Source organism: Pteropus vampyrus, unplaced genomic scaffold (assembly GCF_000151845.1).
Source record: "Pteropus vampyrus isolate Shadow unplaced genomic scaffold, Pvam_2.0 Scaffold146, whole genome shotgun sequence".
NCBI classification, from domain to species: domain Eukaryota; kingdom Metazoa; phylum Chordata; class Mammalia; order Chiroptera; family Pteropodidae; genus Pteropus; species Pteropus vampyrus.
In genome coordinates, this window is record NW_011888927.1 from 410,712 (window position 1) to 424,736 (window position 14,025).

At 33.3% G+C, this 14,025-nt stretch overlaps 1 protein-coding gene and 2 pseudogenes across 1 annotated transcript in view; 1 reads left to right on the forward strand and 2 right to left on the reverse strand.

The window, feature by feature from the left end:
• Positions 1–14,025, reverse strand: part of BMPR2 (bone morphogenetic protein receptor type 2) — a 152,396-nt gene that overhangs the window by 18,259 nt on the left and 120,112 nt on the right. Inside the window, exons 8-10 of the mRNA XM_011369134.2 lie at positions 12,007–12,167; positions 10,911–11,058; positions 5,884–6,020 (exon numbers count right to left, since the gene is read on the reverse strand). Coding sequence (XP_011367436.1) covers positions 5,884–6,020; positions 10,911–11,058; positions 12,007–12,167 — 446 coding nt within the window. The remainder of the gene's footprint in view (positions 1–5,883; positions 6,021–10,910; positions 11,059–12,006; positions 12,168–14,025) is intronic.
• Positions 8,814–8,932, reverse strand: LOC111745121 (annotated as a pseudogene).
• LOC111745119 lies at positions 11,301–11,419 on the forward strand (annotated as a pseudogene).

Here is a 14,025-nt window from a genome sequence, read left to right on the forward strand (position 1 = left end):
ATCACTATGCAAATGGGTAAACAAATTGTAGCGTATCCATTCAATGAAACATTACTTAGCAATAAAATAGAATAAATGATTGATACACATAACAACATTGATGAATCTCAAAATAATTATGCTGTGTGAAAAAAGCCAAACAAAAACAGTATGTACTATACGATTCCATTTATACAAAATTCTTAAAAATGTAAACTAATCGCTAGTGACAGAAAGTAGATCAGCAGTTGCCTCAGGATTCATGGACAATGGAGAGAGTCAGGAGGAGACGATTACCAAGGGGCACGAGAGAACTTGTAGGAGTAATTACATGTTTACAATCACGATCGTGGTGATTGTTTTATGTGTGTATACATATGTCAAAACTTATCAAACTGTATACCTTAATATGTACAGTTTATTGCATATCAATTACATCTCTTTAAATGTTAAAAATTTTTTTGAGAGTAAATAAGAATGAAAAAAATATTCAGGCAAAATCAGATGAATGCTTTGACAGGGTGACTCTAACAGGAAATATATAAATAATAATATCCAACATTTGAGTAAATGAGATAAAGGTGGTATCATTATTAACAAATGAAGAAAGACAAGCAGGAAAAAAAAAAACAGAAAAGAAAGACAAGCAACTTTAGAGAACTTTTCTACCTAATGACAGGAAAATACGAGTTGGGGCTCATAGGTGGGTCATGAAATCAGTGGGTTGGGACCAGTATTTAAAATAAATGACTGTACAAATCTTCCAAAACTGAAATACTCTAGACTAGAATAGAAAATACCAGGATGTAGACTACATAGTTTAGGTTAAGTATTATCTGACAACATTATGTCATGATATAAACTTGTATTTCTTAAAGTAGGTTGTGTGAGAAAAAAAGTATGGAAAATGCTCAATTCTGGATCACAAGTTTTCAGATTTAATCAAGAAGAGAAAATGGAAAAACAAATGAAACCTGAAAAGAAGAATTGGTAGCTTCTGAAATATATAGTACATTTTAGAAGACTGAATTTAATGGGTGGAGAAAGAAAAAGACTAGAAGAAAAAAACAACTGAAGAAGAGTTCCAAACTTTTATGTGACATTATATTGAAACTGTTGAGCCAAAAGAGGTTATGCAGAACTAATATTTAGGGATAAAGAGAAATCAGAAAAGTGATTTTAGTATGGGAAAGAGAACAAACTAGTATTCAAGACAGATTAAGAAATGAAGATAAGAATATAGTCGTTGAACAATTTATACCTGAACATTTTATATATTTAAAAAAAGCTATTAAAAAAAAACTAGGGTCTATAATTTTTTTTTTTAATTTAAAATATTTCAATATAAAACAACAGCCTTGGGAAGATCTTTGGAAACACAGTGGAGTGAGAGACGTCCCCAGATCTCTTCCCTCGAAACAACAATAAGCTGAACATCTAAAACTCAACAAAAAACACCCAAACTGCACACCAGCATGTCTGAGCATGGGATCTGTGCATAAAAGCTACCATAGGTCAGAACCCCGGGTGTCAGGCGGTGGACTAGGAGTAATAAACAAGCTGCCTCTTGCAGCCAGCCGCCTGAGCTCCCTGTAGGAAGAGGGGGAGGGGAGAAGGAGCAGCGAGTTCGTGCTGCACGTTCCCTGAACATTCCTGACTGGGATAGCTGTGAGCTCCCTGTGGCCGGCTGGCTGCAAGGCCCAGTCATCAGGGCAGAAAGCAGAGAAGCAGGACAGGACCGCAGAGGAACAACAGCTGATTTTTGCCAGCCATGGTAGCAAAACCGAGGCTGAGCTACAGCCCCCAACCCCTAACCCAGAAGGCCCCTCCCTCCATACCGTCCAAGACTGATCACTGCGGAGCCCCAGGGGAACCTGAGCAAATGCTGCTGAGACTGTTGCTGACACTGACAGGGACTAAAACTGAGGGTAGCAAGCATGATTAAATATCTACAAGAAAATTTAAAAAGCATTATTAAGACTTTATATAAAGCAGGGATCCAAGAGGCTAAGACGCCACCTACTGAAAACCCAAAGAAAAGCATTTTCTTTGCAACAGGCTAAAGAGAGACCTTTATATAATAAATCTTCTTCCTAGAAAAACAGCAGAATACACTTTCATTAATGCCCAGGCAGAGGAATAGTCCATGAACAATAGTCCATGAACAATCAAGGTGACAAGGCATCTCAGAAATAAAGAGAAAAATCTCCAGAAAATAGGATTACAGACATAGAAATGAAAGAGAATTCAGAATGGTACTTCTGAAAAAGCTCAACGAGATCCAAAACAACTCAAATCAACAATTCAGGAATTGAAAAAACAAGTAGATGAGCAGAGCAAGGAGACTGAACCCCTCAAAAAGAACCAAATAGAACTGGAGATGAATAACTCTGCAAGAGTTAAAAAATGAAATAGCAAGCTTGGGAAAGAGAATCGAACAAACAGAGGGAAAGATCAATGATATCAAAGACAGAAATCTAGAAATAAATCAGAAAGAAGAAGAGAGAAACAGAAGAATGAAAAATAATGAAAGAGAAATCCAAGAACTAGCTGATACCATTAGGAGAGGAAACATAAGAATAATGGGCATTATTGAAGGCGAGGAAAAGGAACAGGGATTAGAAAGCATTTTCAGACAAATGGACAAGAATTTCCCAAATCTAAGGAATGAGCTAGAGCTTGGAATTCAAGAAGTCAACAGAACACCAAATTATCTCAACCCAAAAAGGCCTTCACCAAGACACACTGTATTAAAATTATCAAAATCAATGACAAAGAATTCTCAAGGCAGCTGGGGAGAAAAAAAATGGTAACTTATAAAGGTAAACCCATTAGATTATCCTCAGACTTCTCAGCACAAACCTTACAAGCCAGAAAGGAATGAAACCAAATATGTAAACTATATTTAAACTATTACGTGAAAAGAAATATCAGCCTAGAATAATGTATCCAGCTAAGCTCTCCTTTAGATATGAAGGAGAAATTAAGACTTTTCCAGACATACAAAAATTGAAGGAATTCTCCACTATGAGGCCTGAACTACAGGAAATACGGAAAGGGGTCAGTTCACCTAAAATGAAATGACAAAAAAAATACATAATTAGGAGTAAAGTGACTATCGGGCAAATAGAAGCGGAGGAGTGCAACCCTTACTAAGAATAGGGCATTATAAGCTTAAATAATAAGAAGAGAATTGTTCTAACAAGATAGTAATGAACGCTCAGCATACATAGGAACAAACTGAGATAACAATGACTGAAAAGAGGGGGACTGAAATATCAAAATTCACAAAGGGGAATGGAGATAAGTCACACACAGAAGAAAATGGATGACTGCTTTATTTATATATATATATGCTTTATATATTCATAATGGTAACCTCACGCCAAAGATTCAGAACCGTTGTATATAAGATAAAACAAGAAAGAACAGAGGGAAAATCCACAAAAGCCAACTAAAATAAAGAAAACAGAAGCACAAGGACGAGGAAGCAATGGAAACACCGAGTTACCAGAAAGCAAAAGATAAAATGGCTATAAGAAGACTTCATATTTCAATAATCACCCTAAATGTAAATGAATTGAACTCACCAATAAAAAGGCAAGAGTTGCAGAATGGATCAAAAAACAAAACCCAACCATATGCTGCCTTCAGGAGACACATCTCAGCTCCAAAGACAAATATAGACTCAAAGTGCAAGGGTGGAAAATAATATTTCAAGCAAATGGCATTCAGAGAAAAGTGGGAGTAGTGGTACTAATGTCAAACAAAATAGATTTCAAAATAAAAAAGGTAAAGAAAGATACTCAGGGACACTTCATAATGATAAAGGGAATCATGCACAAAGATACAACACTTATTAATACCTATGCTCCCAATCAGGGAGCCCCGAAACATGTAAAGCAATTACTAACAGAACTAAAGGAAGAAACAGACTAAAACACCATTTTAGTAGGGGACCTAAATACTCTACTGTCAGATATGGACGGATCATACAAACAGAAAATCAATAAGGAAATAACATCCTTAAATGACACACTAGACCAACTGGACATAATTGACATTTACAGAGCTTTCCATCCCAAAACAGCTGCTTACACATTCTTCTCTAGTGTACATGGAACATTCTCAAGAATCGACCACATATTGGGATACAGAGATAGCTTCAACAAATATAAGAGGGTTGAAATAATACCAACCATATTCTCTGATTATAATGCTTCGAAACTAGAGATCAACTGCAGAAAGAAATCAGGAAGAACCACATATACATGGAGATTAAACGACATGCTACTGAAGAATAACTGGGTCAGAGAAGAAATAAAAAGAGCAATCAATAGGTACATAGAAAGAAATGATAATGATACCACAACATATCAAAACTTTTGGGACATGGCGAAAGCGGTCGTAAGAGGAAAGTTCATATCATCACAGGCCTGTCTCCAAAAACAAGAATGAACCCCAAAAAACAACCTAATGCTTCATCTTAAAAAACTAGAAAAGGAAGAACAAATGAAGCCTAAAGTCTGCAGAAGGAAAGAAATAAGCAAAATTAGAGCAGAAACATATGAAAACAAACAAACAAACAAACAAAAAAAAACGGTAGAAAAAATAAATGCAACAAAAAGCTGGTTCTTTGAGAAGGTTAATAAAATTGACAAACCCTTGACTAGACTCACTAAAGAAAAAAGAGAAAGGACACAAATAAAAAAAAATCACAGATGAAAGGGGAAATTACGACTGACATCGCAGAAAAATAAAGGGCCATACAAAAATATTATGAAAAAGTATATAACACCAAATTTAATAACCTAGAGGAAATGGACCAGTACTGAGAAAAATACAACCTTCCTAGACTGAATCAAGAAGAACTGGAAAATAGACCAATCAGCAGTATGGAAATTGATACAATCATCAAAAACCTACCAAAAAATAAAAGTTCAGGACCAGATGGCTTCACCAGTGAATTCTACCAAACATTCAAAGAAGATTTAATACCTATTCTCCTCAAGCTCTTCCAAAAAATCTAAGAGGAGACAATACTTCCCAATTCATTTTATAAAGCCAATATTACTCTGATATCAAAACCTGGTAAAGATAACACACACAAAAAAAACTACAGACCAATATCTCTCAGGAACACAGATGCAAAAATCCTAAATAAGATACTAGCAAACCGAATACAGCAATATAATAAAAAGATTATACACCACGATCAAGTGGGCTTCATCCCAGAGGCACAGGGATGGTTCAACATACACAAATCGATTAATGTGATACACCACATAAACAAATTAAAAAATAAGAATCATATGATCATATCAACAGATGCAGAAAAAGCCTTCGACAAGATACGACATCCATTTATGATCAAAATACTTAACAAAATCAGTATAGAAGGAAAGTACCTTAACATAATAAAGGCCATCTATGACAAACCCTTAGCCAACATTATACTTTTCAACATAATGGTGAAAAACTAAAAATCTTCCCTCTAAGATCAGGAACAAGGCAAGGCTGTCCACTATCGCCACTGTCCACTAGTGAGTGCAATCAGAAAAGAGAAAGATATAAAAGGCATCCAAATAAGATGAAATTTCAATAATGTTTAAAATATTAACGTATTAATTATTCCAGCTGTTACCCAACCTAGCAAACTTCACACACAATGGTTAGTCTCTCTAAATAGTATTTTATACTTGGAAAAAACTAAAACTGAACCAAAAAGGGGGGCTTTTTTAATATTGAAAAATTTAAAACATATAAAATTCAAGTAAGTTGGATTTCTGGCATTAGACAACTCTAAAAAACTATTAACATTATTAACAGTCTATTTTTGCTTCAAACGACATTGAAACACATTCAATCATAAGTCCTCTTTTTAACAATTTAGTTTTTTCTTACCAGGCTATTTTCTTTCCAAGCTTCTGGGAACTTGGGTCTCTGTTTTTCTCTGGAAACCAGAACCTGCATATCTTCAAAAGTTGGATGGTTTCCAACTTCTGTCTGAAAAGCCATCTGGTATTCTGGTACAGATTCACCTGTAAATTTTTTAAAAAGAAAGATGGAGTAAAATTTCCAATTATCATAAAAAGATAGAATAATGGGAGTATTTCTGATACTAAGCAAGCAAAGAAATTATGTCACACTCTTTTTTTTTTTAAACCCTTTCAGGCATATTTGGAGATCCTAAAGAGACCCTATTATGAGTTTAATGCATTATTAATAAATGCTTTAGTTAGAATAGCCTTCGTTTGATAAATTAAACGGTAGTGTTAATGATGGATAGCTATTTAAAAATAGTTTCTAGTATTACTAAATTTGGGCTGGGGGAGAGATTATTATATACACAGATATACTTAAAACTTGAAATATCTGAATTCTCATCAAGGGTAGTGAATATGAGAAGTCCAGGATCTAGTACAACAAACATGTATTTAGAATCAAATATAACTGGGAGGGCTGTAGAGTCATTATGTCTCATTAAATCTATTATACAGCCAGATTATATCAAATGTCACAAAAAATTTTATGACAATGGCCATTTGACAGAAAAATAGGTAAGTATTATTAACTATTCTACCACTGTTTAATAACTCTTTTCATTACCAATAAGTACAATCAGTTGCTTACAGTGAGAGGCTTATAGTTTTTACAAAATGTGCTCAAATTAAACAATAAACATATTGAGCTACACAGAAGACCTCAGGGACAAACACTGAGAAAACCAATGGTCTAGTCAAAATCTTGGCATAGAACTCAGGAGAAATAGAGACCTTCCTGTCTCCTTGCCCCACCCCCACTCCATTAAAATCACAGGATAAATTAGAAGGAAGAACACCACGGTAAGGCACTTAGGTTCTATTCTTGGCTTCACCTTTACCTAAGAAAAGTCATTTTTAACTACTATATGTTTTAGTTTTCCCCGTCAGCAAAGTGGTACCATCTGCCCTTCTTTATCTCACTCAAATGGAGATAGAAGTTATAATGAGAAAGAAAGTACATTACAAAACATGTAATTTAAGTTTTGTGTCTCAATTTGAATATCCAAAAGAACCTATAAACACTTGTCCTCCACCAATATTAAAAATGACTTTTTAAAGGGGGTCAAATATGTGGTGACAGAAAGAAATCTAACTACGGGAGGTGAACACACAGTGTAAACATATATATGCTTTACTGTTAAAGTATACAGCTGAAACTTACTGGATTTCATTAACCAATGTCACCATAAAAAATAAATTAATTTAAAAAACTGATTTACAAAAATTCTATAATCTATGCAGCATAGCCCAAATTTTTTGGAATATTATACTATCTATAAATACAAGTGATATTTTCACATATTCTAAGAATTTAAGCAGATACTTTTATCAGAAACCATTAACATCGAACTTGAAAAATAAAACTAAAGGATTTAATCCTGCCAATGAGTATATCACTTTTTTTCATGAAACTGCGTATGATAAAACCTCAACCCATGCCATCTGCAAACTGTAAGATATTTACTACTGTATCTTACCTGTTTCTCTGAGACATATACACTACACATGATACCTTCCAAGTGTTATTTATTATTTTTTCTTCAAATGCTGGTTCAATAGAATAAGTAAAACTTCACAATTTTACTTATTTGTTTTAATCAGGTCTAAATTATAATGAGAAAACTTGCTCAATGAAATAGATGCACAATCTTGTGAATTAAATGACATTAAGGATTAACCAAATATCTACTAAATATTCATGGTTCTAAATCTAATTGTTCCATAGATACTTGTTTAGAGCTAACTTCATATCAGACACTGGAAACACAAAGATGAATGTTAATGACAACATTATCATGGAAGATATTAGTCTTACTGGGTTTTCTTAAAACTTGATCATCACTGAATTGTTTGAGGAAGTTCTTTTTCCCCCCACAAGGAAGTTTTATAATCTAATTTTCTTACAAACTGTCCAAAATAGATCAAATATCTGAGAATAACAGATGTCGTCCCCTGCTTCTCATCTCATTTTCTACTTGTTAATTATGTCTCTAAGCAGTTACGAATTTTTAATCCCTTTCTTTTTCTTTCTCTTGCCTTTATTTTTTTTCTTTCTTCCTTCCTTCTCCCTCCTTTATATAAATTTTGCAGCATTTCACTCTTTCTTTGTAATAGAGATACCTAATTCATTGTTTTGTTAATATTCATATTATTTTGCTAATGAAAGTGTCAGCGGTCACTACATATTGATTCCATTTATTAGTAAAGCATGTACTGCATTTGGAAGTATATCATAGAAGTTTTTAAAAAATGTTTTACAAGAATTTTATTATTATATGCTTTCTCTAGGCTTATTAATATTTATAGTATCCTTTTTATTTCACAGACACTTCTCTAAGAATACTTCTATTCAAATTCAAAGATCATTTCTCAGTTCTATTTCTTTTTGACCTTTCAATTACATCTATTGCTATCAATCTTCATTCTAACACTTTCTAATACTGACTTCCAGATACTATGATTTCTCAGTTTTCTCTTTTTCTGACCATTTGTCTTTATAACTAACCTATTTGGCAGGGGAGTGGTCTCCCAAAATTTAGTCTTGACTCAACAAATTTTTTCTCTTTATGTGTTCTCTTTCAGAAGTACATCCACCCATAAATTCTCAATTACCATCTCGATTAGACAATTACCAAATAATCACTTTAATCTTAGTTCTCTCGACATCCTCTTTATTCTTTTAAATTAAAAAAAAAAAAAATTTTTTTTTTAGGTGAGGCAACACTTGGTTGACCTCATAGATTGCAAGGACCTTGTCAGCTTACAATCCCTTATTTTTTATTTTATTTACACCTACAGCACCTGGTCTTCCTGAGTGGTCTCCCAGCCAAGTACCAACCAGGCCCGACCCTGCTTAGCTTCCAAGATCAGATGGGATTGGGTTTGTTCAGGGTGGCACAACCGTAGACAATTCTTTTAAACTTTTAAAAAATTTCTTCAGTTGTCTATCAATACCTCACCCCAAAGTCTTCATAATTCACTCATCTCTCCAATGTAAACCACTATTTTTTCTTAAGTTCCTGGCTGCCACCTTCACTATTTCTCAGATCTCTGAATATTTCTCAATTCCTTTGACTTTTTTCCAAAAGTTAACCAACATCACAGATTCCTTCTCTACATTTTCTCTCACATGTGCCTCTTCCTCATTTTTATATCTAAGATTATAGTGTATCTTAATGTAACTCTCTTTTTTCTTTATTTTTATTTTTCATTGTGGTTAAATATACATAACACAAAATTTACCATTTTCAAATGTGCAGTTCTATGACACTAAGTATATTCACAATGTGCAACCATCACCAAGATCTATCTCCGGAACTCTTTTCATCTTCCCAAACTAAAACTCTGTATCCATTAAGTAATATCCTATTTCTTTTTTCTTTTTAAAACTTCTAGTTCTTTTCTATTATAATTCATCTAAGATTTAATTGCCTTTCATCTAAACATCTAATATTGCTCTTTATTAATTATCAGATCAAAAATAAGTTATTCTTTGAATGCAGTAGTTGTTCAAAAACTATTGCTGATGGCAGTGTACCAACACTATAAGAATCCTTTCATTCAGAAATACTTCTAAAAAACAACAATTCTGGATTAGGACGTTTAAAAAAATCTGTGGCCAAAGTTCCAATAATAGAAATATAAAGTTCCAAAAGTTCCAAAATTCCAATAATACTGTGATACTACTATAATTGCTACTATTTCCAGAAAAACACCTCAGTTGGGTACTCTGTACTTCCAATTCACTGGAAAATGTACTTCTAAATAAGAACTTATAATGTGTAGTTAATTTAATTAATTATTTAATATATTTTAGATTATAAACTATTGTTAAATGCTTACTGTTTTTAAAGCAAAAAATTTTAATCCCACTACTAATCTGTTTTTATTAGTTTCATTTCACAAATTTGTCCAGTACTGGTTTGACTGACTGTTTTTCCTTTTCCTATGCTTTTAATGGTGTTATTCCTATAGAGATCATATATATCAAATCATTTTGTACATAATCTAAAAGAATGCAATGCACATATTGTAGTTAGTTAAAATTTCTATATGACAATAATGACAGGGATGAAAAAAATCCTAACAAAAAGAGAAAAATTATAAACTCAGTTATCTCAAGTAAGTGTCAAATAAGCATTCACATTAAATGAGTGTTCTTTCATTGAAAGGAAGGCAGGAAGGCAAGAAGGGAGAATTTTAAAAAAGGAAGAAAAGGAGAATGGAAAAGAGGAAGGAAGAATGAAAGAAAAAGTGTTCCAATGGATAATTCATTGCTTCTAATTAATTGGGTCAATTCAGGACACGATATAAGTGTAGCTTCTCAAATGCTCAGAGGGTGGGGGAGGAGGGGAGAGGTAGACGTGGTAAAGAGTGTCAAATATGGGGGCAGGGGGAGGGAAAAGTGGGTAAAGAGGATCAAATACATGGTAGCTGAAGGAAACTGGATTTTAGGTGGTAATCACACAATAGAATATACAGATGTTAAGTTATAATGTACATCTGAAAATTATATAATTGTATTAGCCAATGTTACCCCAATAAAGTTAATAAAAAATGTATATATATAAAAATAAGTTAATTAAATTAACTTAAAAAAAAATCAAATGCTCAAAGGGTGCATAAAGAAAAGGATGACTGCTAAAGCAATCAGAGACCAAACTAAACACAATTAGATAAGCTATTATGAGCAATTAATTAAATTGCATTCAGATGCAAACATGGAGTCTTTTTAAAAAGTTTTTCATTCAGGCTAATAATGTTTCTGAACACTAGGTGGCAATGAACTGAAGGTTTAAATAAAAGTAAAAACATAATATAGGTAGAAAAAGAAGATATAACTGCTTCACTTCAAAACATATCACTTTTTGACAGCAGATCTCTTACCTGGAAAGAGGTCTGTACATCTCATAAATATCTCCCAATAGATTAGTCCAAGTGCATACATGTCTACTTGTTTCAAAGCTGATTCACAGTCCCTCAGGTTCACAGCTCCTTCTAGAACTTCTGGTGCCATATATCTGATTGTGCCAACCTGAAAAATTAGACAAATAGTTTTCAAAAATATAATGTAGTATATTCTGAAGGACAGACATTAGAAACAAGTTATACATAAATTTCAGGTAAACAATATGTCAATGATAAGTTATTTGATCCTAAGAATGTCACTGAAGCTTTCTATACCTGATTTTGTAATCTATAAAATGCCCTTCTTGAACAATTAAACTGTGTAAGTCCATCCTATGGGACAGAATCAATCAACAAGAATGAGCTAGAATCTACGGCCATGCCACCCTGAACAAGCCTGATCGCGTCTGATCTTGGAAGCTAAGCAGGGTCGGGCCTGGTTAGTACTTGGATGGGAGACCACCTAGGAAGACCAGGTGCTGTAGGAGTAAAAAAATATAAATAAATAAGGGATTGTAAGCTGACAAGGTCCTTGCAATCTGTGAGGTCAACCAAGTGTTGCCTTGCCTAAAAAAAAAAAAAAGAATGAGCTAGATTTTCCTATGTATATCAATGTAATAAAATTTATAAGACACAGTGGGAAAACTGCAAAACAATATGTATAACATTTAACATTTAAAAAATTTACTAAAAATATACACATGTACATATAGACATGTATATGTGAATGCAGAGAGAAAAGGTCAGAGAGGATATGTTCCATGTTGTAACAGTAATTATCAGGTGGCTGACCTATCTTTAACTTGATAATTTTACTCTTGATTCAAAAATCGGTTCCTACAAACTTTCTACTAATGCTTGTCAAAAATGAGTTGAAATGGCAGAGACTACCACAGTGAATTAATGAACTAACTTTATGCAATGTCTTTGGTATCTCTTAAGTTTGTAATTCCTAATATGCTATAATTGCTAGCATATGAGGATAATTATTCTGAGTAGTTAGTGGATTCTTTAATGCAATTTATTATTTTTTTTTTCAAAGTACGTCAGTGTGATACCTTTTTTCTACACTCACCTCACTTATGGCTGCATTATCTTCTTCTCCCGGGCGTACCAATCTATTTCCCGTCAGCCTCATGGACAATCCAAAGTCACTAATAACACAGGTTCCATCATTCTTCACCAGGACATTTCTACTGTTTAAATCTCGATGGGAAATTGCAGGTTTATAATGATCTGTTTGGATAATTTCAAATATTTATTAATGCTTATATAGCACTATTAGACATGAAATGAACATGCGAGTTATAGGGACTACATAAATATAAAAGACAGTGTTATTCTTCTGACCATTAATAATTTAATAACAAAAAGGACAAAAGAAATAAAAAACTCAAAATCATCACTATTTTCACTACATTATATTTTACAACATAACTCTTGTTGCACATATAATTAAGCTTTAAACTTTAGCTGCAACTAATACCCAAAATGCTGTTGCTTCTAATTTTAACACACACTTGCTTTCTTCTCTTCATTTTAGGGTAGCAAAAGAACGCAACTGAGAAAGGAATATTTGATATAAACAAACAAACAAAAAACTAAAACAAGTATTAAAAAACTGACATGGCTTCAAAATTTGTATACATATCTTACACTCTTCTATGGCTTAACAGATTAAACCTGTGAGAGAACATCCCAGTTCTGCCCTAGGTTTAGCCAGCTCTCTAAGCCCATCTCAGTTCTTCAAATCAAATTAGAAATAGTTTTACAACGGACTGAAAGAACAAGTGGAAGAGCTGGTACCTCTCAGCAAGATATGAAACCTGTTTTCTGATTTTAGAGAGAAGCAAAGCACTATTATTCTCTTACTTGTTTATCACTAGACTATATATTCCATGAAGGCAGAAAGAACATGTTTCACCTGAATTCAAAAGAATTCACAGAGTAAATACTTGCCGACTGAAACAATATGTCTAACCCCAGCCCTTCACCAAAAATACCACATATTTTTTTTCCTCTTATAAGGAAACCTTATATGAACCTTATATTAAGACCATAGCTCTTGAAATTAAAAAAAATTCTACGGCATAATTTCTAAAATTTAAAATAACTCCCTAGGTATACAAAGAAATACAGCAATCAGAACAAAGTTAATGATGTTTATTGAATGTTTATATTTATGTGCAAATAGACTCAGTATTTACATGTATTATTCTCATTAACAAGTATTAGACTACAATTTCACCAACGATGAAACTAAAGATAGAAGATAATTCCTTTTACATAAATAAAGCAACGGCAAATTAAAAGAAAAAATAGCTGTTACCAAGTTTTTTTATCTAAGAGTTGATGTCTTTCTTACTTTCTCCCCTTCCCACTTCCTGGTCCCCCCTTCCAAAGTTTGTATTAACATGGCTCAACTCAACCCCTAGAAGAGCTTCATTTCTTATTCTGGATACACCACCACCAGTATACATGGTAGTATACATGATACAATCTCAAGATGATATTTATAAAAGAAAATTTATAGAGATACTTAAATTAAAAGATCACACACATTAGGGAAACCAGATTAATAATGGGGAGAATGTGTGATGAGTCAGTGAGATAGCCAGAGGAGAAAATTAAGTAATACATTCTGCTATTAAAAAAGAATTTAAAAATGAAAAGAAAAAGAGAGGGAGGGAGCAAAGGAGAAAAGGGGAAGAGAAAAGAAAAAACGAGATAAGATTTATCGCCAATGCAAAGGGTAAAACTATAGACTGTCTTTTTGAGACTTCTGTCCCTTTAAAAATCCCTTCAGTATTCGTTTCAATCTTTTTTATTTTGGGGGTGGGGGTGCAGAGAAAGAAGTAGAACATACAATGATTTTGCCATGTGCAACAGTATTGTACCAGGCAAATATCTCAGAGGAAAGCAGGACATAATACTAATTACAGGGAAAAAAATAAAGCTGAATGAAAAACGGTCTCTCTGTGAGTATTGGGGCAGGGGGTGGGGGGGGAGGGGAGCACACATGCACAAGCAGGGCACATGTACATGCAAAGTACATGGAAGGATATACATAAACTAGTTAATAGGTTTGAGTGAT